The sequence below is a fragment of the Leucopleurus acutus genome (assembly GCF_964270905.1).
Source record: "Leucopleurus acutus genome assembly, chromosome: 2".
In the NCBI taxonomy this organism is placed as follows: domain Eukaryota; kingdom Metazoa; phylum Chordata; class Mammalia; order Artiodactyla; family Delphinidae; genus Leucopleurus; species Leucopleurus acutus.
Window position 1 is genome coordinate 112408642 of NC_139143.1, and position 17251 is coordinate 112425892.

General features: G+C 37.9%; 1 protein-coding gene across 1 annotated transcript; it reads right to left on the minus strand.

Annotated features, from left to right (window-relative positions):
* Positions 1-340: 340 nt before the first annotated feature.
* On the minus strand, positions 341-15705 carry LOC309979051 (protein SPO16 homolog; the record flags this gene model as incomplete). The annotated part of the gene is made up of 5 exons (XM_082865622.1): positions 341-475; positions 1154-1232; positions 1633-1801; positions 3287-3380; positions 15637-15705. The coding sequence occupies 5 exons, from the start codon at positions 15703-15705 to the stop codon at positions 341-343; spliced, it is 546 nt and encodes a 181-aa protein (XP_082721748.1).
* Between the last annotated feature and the right edge of the window lie 1546 nt (positions 15706-17251).

Below are 17251 nucleotides of genomic sequence, written 5' to 3' on the forward strand. Positions count from 1 at the left end.
GGGCCCTAGAGCGCACAGGCTTCAGTATTTGTGGTGCGTGGGCTCAGTAGTTGTGGCATATGGGCTCTAGGGCCTGCGGGCTTCAGTAGTTGTGGCGTGCAGGCTCAGTAGTTGTGGCGCACGGGCTTAGTTGCTCCGTGGCATGTGGGATCCTCCTGGACCAGGGATTGAACCCATGTACCCTGCATTGGCAGACGGTTGCCCAACCACTGTGCCACCAGGGAAGTCCCTTTTCTGAACATTATTAAAGGAAGTAACAGAACTCCTGAAATTAAAATCATTTTTAATTGTATGTATTTTATTTTAATATTCTTCCAAAAGAACATTTGTAATTGATAATCTAATTTGGGTTAAATGTATCACTACTCAGTTTTATCTTTTGAAGTGTTTTCCAAACTGGACTTTGCTCAATGATGTAAGCTTTAGTTGTTATCATTCTGTAGCAGATGCTATCTATGTGTGGTTTGGAGGTGATCTGGAAGAAGATATAAACATGCAATATTATTTGAGAAATAAGGTATTTTTACAGGGTCACATCATAAAATACCTAACATTATTTATTCAACAAGCATCAATCAGTATTGTGTATGGGTTATTAGAGTAATAGAAAAATACCTGATCTCTGTCTTTAAGAGATTTCAGATGTGCAAGCCAAAAAATAGAATACTATTAAGAATTGCTTCAACAGAGATCTGTTCCAAGTATAAGAGTAAGGAACACCTAACTCTGCCTGTGGGAGTTGGGAGCACACTTTACAGAGGAGAATAAGTATGAAAAGAAAGTGGATAACCAGTGAAGTTATAAAATAGTATGTATGCACTCTGACAGTTCATGACTACCAATATTTATACTTTAGAATTTGAAAGAAGATTTAAGTAACCAATAGGGCCAACACTGTATATATATGGCCAAATGCTCTTTTGGCCCTAAATGAGTGATCCTGGTAGTTGGTACTGGAAATAAATTGAGAAGACTTGAGAGGCTAAGTTCAGGCTTGGTAAAGAGTTGCATGTGTTGGAAATAGCAACTTCTCTGAGGGGAACAGAAGTAGAATATTTGTCAGTTCTACCGAAGAGGGTGTGCATTTTGAAGTCAAGAACCTTAAAGTGTATCAGTGTGTATGTATGTATGTCATTTTCCTCAGGTGACTTACCTTAGCTATGGTGCACATAAGATTAATAGCATTTATTGTGTTGTGTACTGGAAGTATCCGTAGGTTACTACCCAGGAATCTGGAAAAAAAAAATTCAAAAGTTAAATAGTTGATATGACTTACATCTGTTAAGTGGAAAGAAGAGACAAACCTCTTATTGTTTGTCATTTGTTTATTCATTCATGCCTGCCTTATTCCACAGAGGATTTGATATCGCTTTACAGCCAGAACTTAATTGACTAAGAAGTGTTCACTTCTGATTTACTCTTGCTGGAGAATCCCATAAATCAGCATGCACTCTGAAACTTGTCACCCTGATTCATAGACTAGCTATTTGGCCTGCATTTTATTAAATAGGACAGGTTAACATTATAAAGTTTACCTTTTGGAAAAACATAATTCGCTTGCCTAATATAATTCAGAATCGAAGTAAATAAAATAATTTCAGGAAAATAGGTCTGTAGTGCTGTTGTCCATACCTCTGCTGAATCCTGAACATCAGTTTCCATTCCTCAGGCCCATGCAGGGCAGCAGACAGAACCAAAAAACTATTTCGGTGAATGTTAATAAACTTCTCAATTTTGGCTAGAAATGTTTCTTCAGCAGACATAAAGCATTTTTTAGCATCCATCAATAAAAATGCAACTCCTAGGAAAGGTGAGTGTAATATAAAATGTCACTTGGTCATACTGATAAAATTTTTTTTTGTAAACTCAGTAAAATCAACAAAAATAACTATAAGTAAAACATAGCTGTAAGTGTCCAGGCCCTAAACCCATAACAAATGGAAATTACCATAATGAAAGTCTTACATGACAAAATAATTAGGTAGTTCTTTGAAGTGCTCTGTATATAAAAGGATGACTTAATCTAAATATTTAAGGGAAAAACCCTTTCTTGGTCAGTAACCTTTTTTTTTTTTCCCTCTAAGTCACTGTCCACAATGAAAGTAATGCCTAATTTTAGTTACATGTTAATTTTTCATGTTATGATTTTTAAAAGCTGGAAATCAACTAAAGAAAAGTTGTTTTAAGCAAGCCTTTAGTTATTTTTTGGAGAATCTTTTATATCAGAACATAAACTATTATATAAATTAAAATAGTAAGCAGATATCTAGGATCTCTGAAACAGTATCAGGCCTATAAGAATGGTCCAGAAGGGAAACAATCTACTTGGCTCTTTAAAAGATGAGGGGAGGACACAGTCTGAGGAAAGCTACTATGTGATTATACTAATTGAATCAACCTGAGCTAAAAATTTATATAATATCTCTGAACCTAAATTTCTTCATCTGTAAGGCTGGAATAATAGTTCTTTGATAGGTTTGTTGAAAGGATTAAATAAGAGAATGCATATAGGGCTCTCTATTCAACCGGGAAAGATGAATTTGAGGTTGGGCCATTTTCAGCCTGGAGGTCTATTTCTAGGAACTTTTGAAAGTGCCTGTCTTCCAAAATTTCTGCTAGAGTACAGGTCTGTTTGTAACCATCCTAATAAAATCCTTCACCTCCATGTTTTTTTTTTTATCACTTCTGTCATTTTCCAAGCACAAGTGGAGCTGCCTCCTTCCCATGTCCCTAGCTTTCTCATATCCTAATCTAATTCCTTCCTGTACTTTGCCCATGACTCACAGTTGTACAGTTTTATGATTTCAGAAACATTTGTCCCCATTTGTTTCCTTTAGTTAGTATTTGTTTATATCAATATTATGTTCAGCAAACTCTTGTACAAAATTATGAAAAACATTCTTCTATATTGTTTTTGTATATGGATTTTGACCAATATCATGATGTTGGCCTCTGTTAATATGGGTAATATTTTAAGTATTGACTGTTGCGGAGGGTGGCTTTGTTCTATTTTCAACTTCGTTCCAAAGCAAGTAGTTTGTACCATCCTCTACCAGACTCCACTGGTTCAGCTTTAGTTCAACAATTGTAATCTAAAAAGGAATATATTTTGTAATTGGCCATATGTACTGCTTTTGCAGCAGTAACAAAGTTTTATACATTTACCTCTGCCAAAAGGTAACACCTTAAGCTTATTACTTAGTTACTGAACTACCAAATTATTAGAATTTACACTTACTTATTTATTAAGAAACTTAAATCAAGGAAGTTAGCAAATATACTGTACCAGAAAGAGAAAATATAATTGATCCATTTTCCACTGAATCTGAATACCGAACCTTATGGCTTCGATTTTCTAGGGCGGTTGCAACTTCATAACTCTTAAAAAAATTTTCAGAAATACAAACTTAAGACATGTTTTAAAGAGTTTAATTAAAGCTAATCAAAAAATTAAAATAAGTTTAATAGCTTCTTTTATAACTATACCACTTAAAGATTTGATCATCAACAGAGATACCAAATGTGCTCTCTATGGAGAAAAAAAATTAAAAAAAAGCTAAAAATATTTAGTTTTGAAACACACTGTGGTTTGGAAATGAGTTGTGTACTAGTTATGTTACTTAGGGAAGAAAATAAGGACAGTATTAAAGAATTAAACTATAAGAGCAAACACAAACTTCTCTTTGAAAAACAACTTGAAGATGGATTCTGACACATATTAATGTATAAATAGAAGGTGTATGGTGGTTCTTTCTTAGATGCTTGACAGAACCATGAAGTGCCATACACAGTACCACAAGGAGACAACCAATTCTCCAATTCATGTTTACATTACAGTTAGTATACTTTTCAAATGTTTTAAGCCTTAGGTGAGTTAGAAAACATGAAGACAGCAATAGGACTTTTGGTTTAAATACTAAGCGTTTCAAAATTCATCTAATTTTCTATTCTACCCACGTAATTAGATATTACCCAAAGCACTAAAATAGACGTGGTTTATACTATTTATGAATTGGTTAAAACTCAAGCTTGTTAGTCTCCAAGTAGATAAAAATCCCTTATATAAACTTTATATTTAGCCTCAGAACATGTATATTTTAAGCATACTTAAATATATCTAGAATATCAAGTATTCTAGATATAGAATATTTGATTCCCTTCCTTCCTAAAAAGAGTATTTTACGGTACTCAAACAGATCCTGACCTAGAGTTCAATAAAGACTCTTCGCATGAGTTTTCTTCTGCTGTTTTAAAATTACACATTGAGTCCAGTGATGGCAGATTAAGTAATTTAGGCCAACCCTCCTGCTGAAGGCAACTAGAAAAGCTGGAAAGTTTAAAAAATCTTGAATGCATCAGAGAGTTAGCAGGATAGTGAAAAATTACAAGACCAAGACCTATACAGAAATTCAAAGATAAGAGATCAGCACTTAGCTGATTTTTTTTCCTGAGGGCATCTGTCAGTTCAGGAAGAGAGATGAGAGGCTGAACAGAGCTTTTGACAAAAGTAGAACAGCTCTCACAGGGGCTGCAGCCTAGCTTCAAACCATTTCAATCCTTAAAATTGTATTAAAGTGATACTGTGTTACTAGTGCTCCCAAGTACCTTGCAGAAGCACTCCCTAGAGGGACCCTTCTCAATTAGGTCTCCTCATTTCAACTACAGAACAAAGAAAATTATCTGAATGATTATTTTCTCAATTCTCACATAACTAGTATCATCTAAATGAACAGGAGATAAGCTCCTTTATTACATACAATAGAAGCCTTAGGGCTTGGGTTGCCAGATTAGCAAATAAAAAAATAGAACATCCAGTTAAATTTGAATTTCATATAAACAACATAATTTTTTGATATAAGTATGTCCTGTGCAATATTTGGGATGAACTTACACTAAATTCATTGTTTATCTGAAACTCAGATTTAACTGAGTGTCCTGTATTATCTGGCAACCCTGCTTAGGGCATTAGAGGTTTAATTCTCTCGCAGAATTAAGTTTTCTCTAGAGGAATATAAAACTATTCTAGGCCTCAAATTATTTCCACAAACAATTTTTCAAATACAAATTCCAACACACAGTTAAAAATAATCAGACATACAAAAACAAAATTACATGAAAGAGAACTATGAAAAACAACAGGTAATAGAAGCAGTCATAGGGGATACATATAGTAAAGATACCATGTATATACTTTAAAATAGCTGTTTACTATGTTCAAGGAGATGAAAGGCAAGGTTAAGAATTTTGGCAAAGAACCAGAAACTATATAAAAGGATGTAACAGATATGAATCAGGAAAGTTTCATAAAATTTGAGGCAAATCTTTTTTTTTTTTTTTTGCGGTACGCGGGCCTCTCACTGTTGTGGCCTCTCCCGTTGTGGAGCACAGGCTCCGGACGTACATGCTCAGCGGCCATGGCTCATGGGACCAGCTGCTCCGTGGCATGTGGGATCTTCCTGGACCGGGGCACAAACCCGTGTCCCCTGCATCGGCAGGTGACTCTCAACCATTGCGCCACCAGGGAAGCCCGAGGCAAATCTTTTAAATGGAAAACAGTTTATTAAGCAGACAAGTGAAGGAAGAAGACAAATGTGAGAAGAACGTAGACAGAAAACATAGACAAAGGCATTCAGACCTGAAAGTATGATTCTTTTAAGTGTGTTAGTTGTGTATGAGTCAGTTAATTTGGAGACAGTGTTAGGAATAACTGATGGCAGATAATTAGGACCATGTATGCCACGCTGATGAATTTCAATTCTATCCTATCCAGGAGCCAACTAAGAGAAGTATAAAGAAAATAGTAGAAGAAAATAATAAAGTTAAAATTAGAAAGTACTGAATTACGAAAAAATAGGTAAGTTCAAGAGTTAAGTTTTCAACATAACAAGGAGCTAAGACTAGATTTTCCAAATTATGTTTCATTAAATATTAGTCCCATGAGATATTAAAAAATGTTCCTTATTCAAATAAGACTGGGAAACACTGAGGGAGACCTTCAAGATGGTGGAGGAGTGAGACGTGGAGATCACCTTCCTCCCCACAAATACATCAGAAATATATCTACACGTGGAACAACTACTACAGAACACCTACTGAACGCTGGCAGAAGACCTCAGACTTCCCAAAAGGCAAGAAACTCCCCATGTACCTGGGTGGGGCAAAAGGAAAAAGAAAAAGCAGAGACAAACGAATAAAGATGGGACCTGCACCACTGGGAGGGAGCTGTGAAGGAGGAAAAGTTTCCACACACCAGGAAGCCCCTTCGCGGGCAGAGACTGCAAGTGGCGGAGTGGGGAAGCTTCAGAGCCATGGAGAAGAGCGCAGCAACAGGGGTGCAGAGGGCAAAGTGGAGAGATTCCCGCACAGAGGATCAGTGCCGACCAGAACTCACCAGCCCAAGAGGCTTGTCTGCTCACCCACCAGGGCGGGTGGGGGCTGGGAGCCGAGGCTCAGGCTTCCGAGGTCAGATCCGAGGGAGAGGACTGGGGTTGGCTGTGTGAACACAGCCTGAAGGGTGCTAGTGCGCCATAGCTAGCCGGGAGGGAGTCTGGGAAAAAGTCTGGAGCTGCCTTAGAGGCAAGAGACCATTGTTTCCGGGTGCACGAGGAGAGGGGATTCAGAGCACCGCCTAAACAAGCTCCAAAAATGGGCGTGAGCCGCGGCTATCAGCGCAGATACCAGAGACAGGCATGAGATGCTAAGGCTGCTGCTGCAGCCACCAAGAAGCCTGTGTGCAAGCACAGGTCACTAGCCACACCTCCCCTCCAGGGAACCTGTGCAGCCCGCCACTGCCAGGGTCCTGTGATCCAGGGACAACTTCCCCTGGAGAACGAACAGCGCGCCTCAGGCTGGTGCAATGTTATGACGGCCTCTGCCGCTGCAGGCTCACCTTGCATTCCGTACCCCTCCCTCCCCCCAGCCTGAGTGAGCCAGAGCCCCCGAATCAGCTGCTCCTTTAACACCATCCTGTCTGAGCGAAGAACAGACGCCCAGGCAACCTACACACAGAGGCGGGGCCAAATCCAAAGCTGAACCCCAGGAGCCGTGCGAACAAAGAAGAGAAAGGGAAATCTCTCAGCAGTCTCAGGAGCAGTGGATTAAAGCTCCACAATCAACTTGATGTACCCTGCATCTGTGGAATACCTGACTAGACAACGAATCATCCCAAAACTGAGATGGTGGACTTCAGGGGCAATGATATATATATTTTTTTCCTTTTTCTCTTTTTGTGAGTGTGTATGTGTATGCTTCTTTGTGTGATTTTGTCTGTATAGCTTTGCTTTTACCATTTGTCCTACGGTTCTCTCTGTCCATTTTTGGTTTTTTTTTGTTTTTGTTTTTGTTTGTTTTTTAGCATAGCTTTTAGCACTTGTTATCATTGGTGGATTTGGTTTCTTGGTTTGGTTGCTCTCTTCTTTCTTTCTATTTTCTTTTCTTCTTACTATTTTTTAAAATTATTTAATTAATAATTTTTATTTTAATAACTTTATTATATTTTTCTTTCCTTCTTTTTTTCTCCCTTTTCTTCTGAGCTGTGTGGCTGACAGAGTCTTGGTGCTCCGGCTGGGTGTCAGGCCTGTGCCTGTGAGGTGGGAGAGCCAAGTTCAGGACACTGGTCCACCAGAGACCTCTTGGCTCCACGTAATATCAAACGGCGAGAGCTCTCCCAGAAATCTCCATCTAAACACTAAGACCAGCTCCACTCAACGAGCAGGAAGCTACAGTGATGGACACCCTATGCCAGTCAACTAGCAAGACAGGAACACAACCCCACCCATTAGCAGAGAGGCTGCCTAAAATCATAATAAGGTCACAGACACCCCAAAACACACCACCAGACGCGGTGCTGCTCACCAGAAAGACAAGATCCAGCCTCATCCACCAGAACACAGGCACTAGTCGCCTGCACCAGGAAGGCTACACAACCCACTGAACCAACCTTACCCACTGGGGGCAGACACCAAAAACAATGGGAACTACAAACCTGCAGCCTGTGAAAAGGAGACCCCAAACACAGTAAGTTAAGCAAAATGAGAAGACAGAGAAACACACAGCAGATGAAGGAGCAAGGTAAAAACCCACCAGACCAAAAAAATGAAGAGGAAATAGGCAGTCTACCTGACAAAGAATTCAGAGTAATGATAGTAAAGATGATCCAAAATCTTGGAAATAGAATGGAGAAAATACATGAAATGTTCAACAAGGACAAAGAAGAACTGAAAAGCAAACAACTATGATAAACAGCACAATAAATGAAATTAAAAATTCTCTAGAAGGAAGCAATAGTAGAATAACTGAGGAAGAAGAAAGGATAAGTTTCCTGGAAAATAAAATAGTGGAAATAACTACTGCAGAGAAGAATAAAGAAAAAAGAATGAAAAGAATTGAGGACAGTCTCAGAGACTTCTTGGACAACATTAAACACAACAACATTCGAATTATAGGGGTCCCAGAAGAAGAAGAGAAAAAGAAAGGGACTGAGAAAATATTTCAAGAGATTATAGTTGAAAACTCCACTAATATGGGAAAGGAAATAGTCAATCAAGTCCAGGAAGTGCAGAGAGGATAAATCCAAGGAGAAACATGCCAAGACACATATTAATCAAACTATCAAAAATTAAATACAAAGAAAAATATTAAAATCAGCAAGGGAAAAACAACAAATAATATACAAGGGAAGCCCCACAAGGTTAACAGCTGAGCTTTCAGCAGAAACTCTGCAAGCCAGAAGGGAGTGGCAGATCATACTGAAAGTGATGAAAGGGAAAAACTTACAACCAAGATTACTCTACCCAGCAAGGATCTCATTCAGATTTGATGGAGAAATTAAAAACTTTACAGACAAGCAAAAGCTAAGAGAATTCAGCACCACCAAATCAGCTTTATAACAAATGCTAAAGGAACTTCTCTAGGCAGGAAACACAAGAGAAGGAAAAGACCTATAATAACAAACCCAAAACAATTAAGAAAATGGTAATAGGAACATACATATCGATAACTGCCTTAAATGTAAATGGATTAAATGCTCCAACCAAAAGACGTAGACTGGCTGAATGGATACAAAAACAAAACCCGTATACATACTGTCTACAAGAGACACACTTCAGACCTAGGGACACATACAGACTGAAAGTGAGGGGATGGAAAAAGACATTCCATGCAAATGGAAATCAAAAGAAAGCTGGAGTAGCAATTCTCATATCAGACAAAACAGACTTTAAAATAAAGACTATTACATGAGACAAAGAAGAACACTACATAATGATCAAGGGATCGATCCAAGAAGAAGATATAACAATTGTAAATATTTATGCACCCAACATAGGAGCACCTCAATACATAAGGCAAAAGTATTCAATTATAAAAGGGGAAATCGACAGTAACACAGTCATTGTAGGGGACTTTAACACCCCACTTTCACCAATGGACAGATCATCCAAAACGAAAATAAATAAGGAAACACAAGCTTTAAAGGATACATTAAACAAGATGGACCTAATTGATATTTATAGGACATTCCATCCAAAAACAACAGAATACACTTTCTTCTCAAGTACTCATGAACATTCTCCAGGATAGATCATATCTTGGGTCACAAATTAAGCCTTGGTAAATTTAAGAAAATTGAAAACATATCAAGTATCTTTTCTGACCACAACGCTATGAGACTAGATATCAATTACAGGAAAAAATCTCTAAAAAGTACAAATACATGGAGGCTAAACAATACACTGCTTAATAACCAAGAGATCACTGAAGAAATCAAAGATGAAATCAAAAAGTACCTAGAAACAAATGACAATGAAAACACGACGACCCAAAACCTATGGGATGCAGCAAAAGCAGTTCTAAGAGGGACATTTATAGCAACACAATCCTACCTTATGAAACAAGAAACATCTCAAATAAACAACATAAACTTACACCTAAAGCAATTAGAGAACGAAGAACAAAAAAGCTCCCAAAGTTGGCAGAAGGAAAGCAATCATAAAGATCAGATCAGAAATAAATGAAAAAGAAATGAAGGAAACAATAGCAAAGATTAATAAATCTAAAAACTGGTTCTTTGAGAAGATAAACAAAATTGATAAACCATTAGCCAGACTCATCAAGAAAAAAAAGGAGAAAACTCAAACAGACTCAAATAGAATTAGAAATAAAAAAAGAGAAGTAACAACTGACAGTGCAGAAATACAAAGATCATGAGAGATTACTACAAGCAACTATATGCCAATAAAATGGACAACTTGGAAGAAATAGACAAATTCGTAGAAAAGCACAACCTTCTGAGACTGAACCAGGAAGAAAGAGAAAATATAAACAGACCAATCACAAGCACTGAAATTGAGACTTGATTAAAAATCTTCCAGCAAAGAAAAGCCCAGGACCTGATGGATTCTCAGGCGAATTCTATCAAACATTTAGAGAAGAGCTAACACCTATCCTTCTCAAACTCTTCCAAACTATAGTAGAGGGAGGAACACTCCCAAACTCATTCTACGAGGCCACCCTCACTCTGATACCAAAACCAGACGATGTCACAAAGAAAGGAAACTACAGGCCAATATCACTGATGAACATAGATGCAAAATCCTCAATAAAATACTAGGAAACAGAATCCAACAGCACATTAAAAGGACCATACACCATGATCAAGTGGGGTTTATCCCAGGAATGCAAGGATTCTTTAATATACACAAATCAATCAATGTGATACACCATATTAACAAATTGAAGGATAAAAACCATAGGATCATCTCAATAGATGCAGAAAAAGCCTTTGACAAAATTCAACACCCATTTATGATAAAAACTCTCCAGAAAATAGGCATAGAGGGAACTTACTGCAACAGAATAGAGGCCATATACGACAAACCCACAGCCAATATCGTTTTCAATGGTGAAAACCTGAAACCATTTCCACTAAGATCAGGAACAAGACAAGGATGTCCACTCTCACCACTATTATTCAACAACGTTTTGGAAGTTTTAGCCAGAGCAATCTTGAGAAAGAAAAATGGAGCTGGAGGAATCAGGCTCCCTGACTTCAGACTATACTGCAAAGCTACAGTATTCAAGACAGTATGGTACTGGCACAAAAACAGAAATATAAATCAATGGAACAGGATAGCCCAGAGATAAACCCACACACCTATGGTCACCTTATCTTTGATAAAGGAGGCAAGAATATACAATGGAGAAAAGACAGCCTCTTCAATAAGTCATGCTGGGAAAACTGGACAACTACATGTAAAAGAATGAAATTAGAACACTCCCTAGCACCATACACAAAAATAAATTCAAAATGGATTAAAAACCTAAATGTAAGGCCAGACACTATAAAACTCTTAGAGGAAAACATAGGCAGGAAACAGAGGCAGAACACTCTATAAATCACAGTAAGATCCTTTTTGACCCACCTCCTAGAGAAACTGAAATAAAAACAAAAATAAACAAATGGGACCTAATGAAACTTGAAAGCTTTTGCACAGGGCTTCCCTGGTGGCGCAGTGGTTGACAGTCCGCCTGCCGATGCAGGGGACACGGGTTTGTGCCCTGGTCCAGGACGATCCCACATGCTGTGGAGCAGCTGGGCCCATGAGCCATGGCCGCCTAGCCTGCGCATCCGGAGCCTGGTTCCTCAACGGGAGAGGCCACAACAGTGAGAGGCCCGTGTACCGCAAAAAAAAAAAAAAGCTTTTGCACAGGAAAGGAAACCATAAACAAGACAAAAAGACAACCCTCAGAATGGGAGAAAATATTTGCAAACGAAGCAACTGACAAAGGATTAATCTCCAAAATATACAAGCAGCTTATGCAGCTCAATATCAAAAAAACAAAAAAAAAAATCCAAAAATGGGCAGAAAACCTAAATAGACATTTCTCCAGAGAAGATATACAGATTGCCAACAAACACATGAACGCATGCTCAACGTCACTAATCATTAGACAAATGCACATCAAAACTACAATGAGGTATCCCCTCACACCAGTCAGAACGGCCATCATCAAAAGATCTACAAACAATAAATGCTGGAGAGGGTGTGGAGAAAAGGGAACCCTCTTGCACTGTTGGTGGGAATGTAAATTGATGCAGCCACTATGGAGAACAGTATGGAGGTTCCTTAAAAAACTAAAAATAGAGCTACCATATAACCCAGCAATCCCAGTACTGGGCATATACCCTGAAAAAACCACAATTCAAAAAGAGTCATGTACCACAATGTTCACTGCAGCTCTATTTACAATAGCCAGGACATGGAAGCAACCTAAATGTCCATCGACAGATGAATGGATAAAGAAGATGTGGCACATGTATGCAATGGAATATTATTCAGCCATAAAAAGAAAGGAAAGTAAGTTATTTGTAGTGAGGTGGATGGACCTAGAGTCTGTCATACAGAGTGAGGTAAGTCAGAAAGAGAAAAACAAATACTGTATGCTAACATATATGTATGGAATCTAAAATATATATATATATATATATTCTGAAGAACTAGGGGCAGGACAGGAAAAAAGACATAGACGTAGAGAATGGATTTGAGGACATGGGGAAGGGGAAGCTGAGATGAAGTGAGAGAGTGGCACTGACATATATACACTACCAAATGTCAAATAGATAGCTAGTGGGAAGCAGCCGCATAGCACAGGGAGATCAGCTCGGTGATTTGTGACCACTTAGAGGGGTGGGATAGGGACAGTGGGAGGGAGAGGCAAGAGGAAAGGGATATGGGGATATATGTATATGTATAGCTGATTCATTTTGTTATATAGCAGCAACTAACACAACAATGTAAAGCAATTATACTCCAATGAAGATATTAAAAGAAAAGTTAAAACAAAACAAAACAAACAAAAGAAAAAACAACAGAAGCCAAAATCCAGTTAAGATATTTTCAGTACACTGAGAGAAAATATCTGTAAATCTAGTGGAAAATATCTTTCAACTTGGAGCAACTTGAACTCTTATACATTGCTGATGGGAATATAAAACCATAATCCCTGCATTTAGTTTTAGTATAGCTATATAGTTAAATGGATTCAGTGTTCATTTGTAGTGAACTTTGAAAAACAGTTTGTAATCTCTTATAAACATACACTCATCATACAACCCAGCAGTTCCATTATTAGGTATTTATAAGAGAAATTCAAACACATCTTAACAGAGACATACATGAATGTTCAGAGCAGCTTAATTCATAATAGCCAAAAACTGGAAACAACCCAAATATCTATTAGTGAATAGATACACTGGCATACACTCATACAACACACTATTACCCAGCAAAGAAAAGATAACAAATTATTGTTATATGTAACAACATGGATGAATCTCAAAAGCATTATGCTTAATGCAAGAAGCCAGACACAAGAGTACAAACTGTATCATTCCATTTATATGAAGTTCTACAACAGGCAGAACTAGTTATAGTGATAAATCAGACCAATGGTTGCTTGAGGTGGGGAACTGGAAAAGGACTGACTACAAAAGGGCATGAAGGAACTTTCTGGAGTGACGAAAATGTTCTATATATTTTGATTGGGGTGATGGTTACACAGGTATACACATTTGTCAAAATTCATTAAGCTGTACATTTAAAATGTGTGTATTTTATTGTATGTAAGTTGTCCCTGAATTAAAGTGATTTTTAAAACATCTTGCAAGATCAAGGGGAAGACAAAAATATAGTTGATTCTTGTACAACACAGGTTTGAAATGTGTGGATCCACTTCTATGTGGATTTTTTTCTATAAATACATGTACTATACAATCTGAGGTTGGTTGAATCCTCGCATGCAGAACTGCTGATACAGTGGGCCAAATGTAAAGTTAAACGTGAAGTTTTGAGGGAGGGAGTGAGGGAGTCACTGCCTATAACCCCACGTTGTTCAAGGGTCAACTGTATTTGGATACTAACAAAAACTGAGAGGATCCTCACTTAGATAATTTCTAAATTATATTCTTCAGATAAAAAAGAAAATGATCCAAAATGGAAGGTCTGAGCCAAAAGAAGAAAAGAAGAGCAAAGAAAGTAACAAAGACATGAGTAAATCTAAACAAATGCTAACTTTAGAAAATAATAGCACTTTGTTGAGTTAAAAAATTGATAGAAATAAACTGTATATGATAACAAAATATAATACAGAAAAGGGTGATTGGAATTAGTGTTCTAAGATTTGTTTGTCATTTAAGAGGAAGATAAAAATAATTATTTACTTTGGATTTTGTGGGGCTAAGTATACATGTTAAATTTTCTAGGGTAACTATTAAAAAACATAAATAGAGCTGTTTAAAGCCAGCTAAGAAAAAAAACCATTCAAAGCTAGTTGAGAAAAAATTACCTCAAAGCTAGTTAAGAAACTAGCTAGTTTCAAAGCTAGTTAAGAAAAAAATGAGAAAAAATTACCAATCAATACAAAAGGAGGCAAAAAAGAAGAGAAAAAAGAAACAGAGAAAAGGTGGGACTTCCCTGGTGGTCCAGTGGTTAAGAATCCACCTTCCAATGCAGGGGACACAGGTTCGATCTCTGGTTGGGGAACTAAGATCCCACATGCCACAGGGTGACTAAACCTGTGTGCTCTAGAGCCTTGCACACCACAACTACTGAGCCTGCACGCTCTGGAGCCCACACGCCACAACTAGAAAGAAGCCCGCGTGCCACAATGAAGAGCCTGCACACCACAATGAAAGATCCTGCATGCTGCAACGAAGATCCCACATGCCGCAACTAAGACTCAACACAACCAAATAAATAAAAAAAACAAATAAATAATAAGAAAAGAAAAGGTGGGACAAAAAGGAAAGAAAAAAGAAAAGAAAGCACAAAACAAGCACATTAGCATGGGTTGCTGTCTCCCTCTCTCAAAATCAGTCTGGAAAAGCTAAAGAAACAAGAGAGAAATATGGATTCCAGAAACCTAACAAAAAGAAGCATGAAAAATTCCAATGAACCTTGAGGCTGTCTTAAATGGGTATTTGGTATGGTGCTAGATGGCTAAAGCCAACAGAGCAAAGTGCAGCTTGAGGCAGCAGTGAATGGATAGGGTGAATAAAACAGATCGTATTCAGAGTCTTATTCTAGCCTCTCTCTTTACCATAGAATAATCATTTCTTGCCCCTTCATTCTAGACATTAGGTGGTGTCCATAAGATAAACATCAGGGCAATGGAGTAATCCTGTTGGCTGAGGAGTTAAAAACAGTTGTGGACTGACCAACTGCCCTCAGGCATTCAACTCCCATTCCCTCCCCATCCAAACTGTAGGGAGACAGCCTCCTCCCAAGGCCACTAAGTCTAGACAGATCAGTTTCCATTGTTTACCTTTCAAAAAACCTTAAGTAATATATATGTGCATATGCATTGTTTCTGTAATCACTCAACATCTCTATTAGAATAAAATCACTCAACATCTCTATTAGAAAAAAAAAGGAACTTAGAAAATTTCCAACCTTCAAATATTTAGAGAAGTAGGAAAATGGATGCAGGGACATTCATAATTTGTCTTTAAAACACATTTTAGATTATGTACTTGCCGATTCACACAACTTTGGATAATCAAGCTAAAGATATTTAAAAATATTGTTCTATTGCTTTCAATTTTAAATTCAAGATCAATGGCCCAAATGCCTCTTTTACCTTAAGTGATGAGCTAATAATAATGGTGGTTGTCCATTTAATTTTTTCTTTTCCATCACTTTCAGCCATCTCTCTGTATCAAACCAGCTTCTAGTGGTGCCAACAATCTGAGAAAAATAAGAACAAAAAGAACACATAGAAATGTTTGCTTGATGAATGAGTAAATTACAGAAAGAAATAAAATTAGGATAATGGAGACATTCTAAAGAATATTTGAAAGTCAAAATTTGACACTGATGGGACTTCCCTGGTGGTCCAGTGGTTAAGACTCTGTACTCGCAATGCAGGGGGCCTGGGTTCCATCCCTGGTCTTGGAACTAGATCCTGCATGCCGCAACTAAGAGTCTGCATGCCGCAACTAAGGAGCCTGCATGCGGCAATGAAGATTCCGCACGTGACAACGAAGATCCCATGTGCCACAACTAAGATCTGGTGCAGCCAAATAAATAAATAAATATATATTTTTTTAAATTTGGACTTCCCTTGTGTCACAGTGGTTCAGAATCCGCCTGTCAATGCTGGGGATATGGGTTCGATCCCTGGTCTGGGAAGATCCCACATACCACAGAGCAACTAAGCCTGTGCACCACAACTACTGAGCCTGCGCTCTAGAGCCCATGCACCACAACTACTGAAGCCTGCATGCCCTAGAGCCTGCACGCTGCAACTACTGAGTCCATGCACCACAACTACTGACGCCCGTGTGCCTAAAGCCCGTGCTCCACAACAAGAGAAGCCACTGCAATGAGAAGCCTGAGCACTGCAACAGAGTAGCCCCCACTTGCCGCAACTAGAGGAAGCCTGCGCACAGTAACGAAGACCCAACACAGCCAAAAAAAAAAAAAATTAACACTGAAAAAATATCTGTCTTGTTATACATTAAGCTCATTCAATATTATGCTTCCTATTAAGAATTATTAAAAGCAATGGTTCCCATTTCAGAGCATTAACTTAAAGAAGGAAGACCCAGCATTTCCATGAAGCCTTCTCTAATGATATTTCAATTTTTGATCTTCTTCCAAACTAGTCCACAGTAGACAGTTTATAAACATTTTGTTATTTGATTTAACTGGCATCCACAAACCAGGCTTTTCCTTCCAGCAGAGGCAGTTTGTGGCAACAAGAGGAGAGAGAGGAAACTGAAGTGATTCAAACTTGATAATAAAATTAAAGGCTGCTCAGAGTAGAGACATAACTATCACAAAACAAAAGGTCAGTTAGAAATGGAATGAGAATGTGTATACACACATATTTAAATATATATATCTTATGAGGAATGCTCAAAGGAAAACACAAGAAATTTCACACTGAACTTCTGTTTGGGCTGGGTTTTGAGCAACAAATGTGAAAAGGAAAAGCAAGTATTTATATAATTTTACACTTTGGGAAATTCAGGCTGAGAGAGGATGGTGGCAAAGGTCATATACACCTACAGAGTGAAAATGAATGGGTTCACTTTGGGCAGAATGGACATGTTAACAGTATTAAGTTTTCCAATCCATGGACACAAGATGTCTTTCCATTTATTTGTGTCTTCTTTCATCCAAGTTTTGTAGTTTACAGTGTACAAGTCTTTCACCTCCTTAGGTAAATGTATTCCTAAGTATTTTATTCT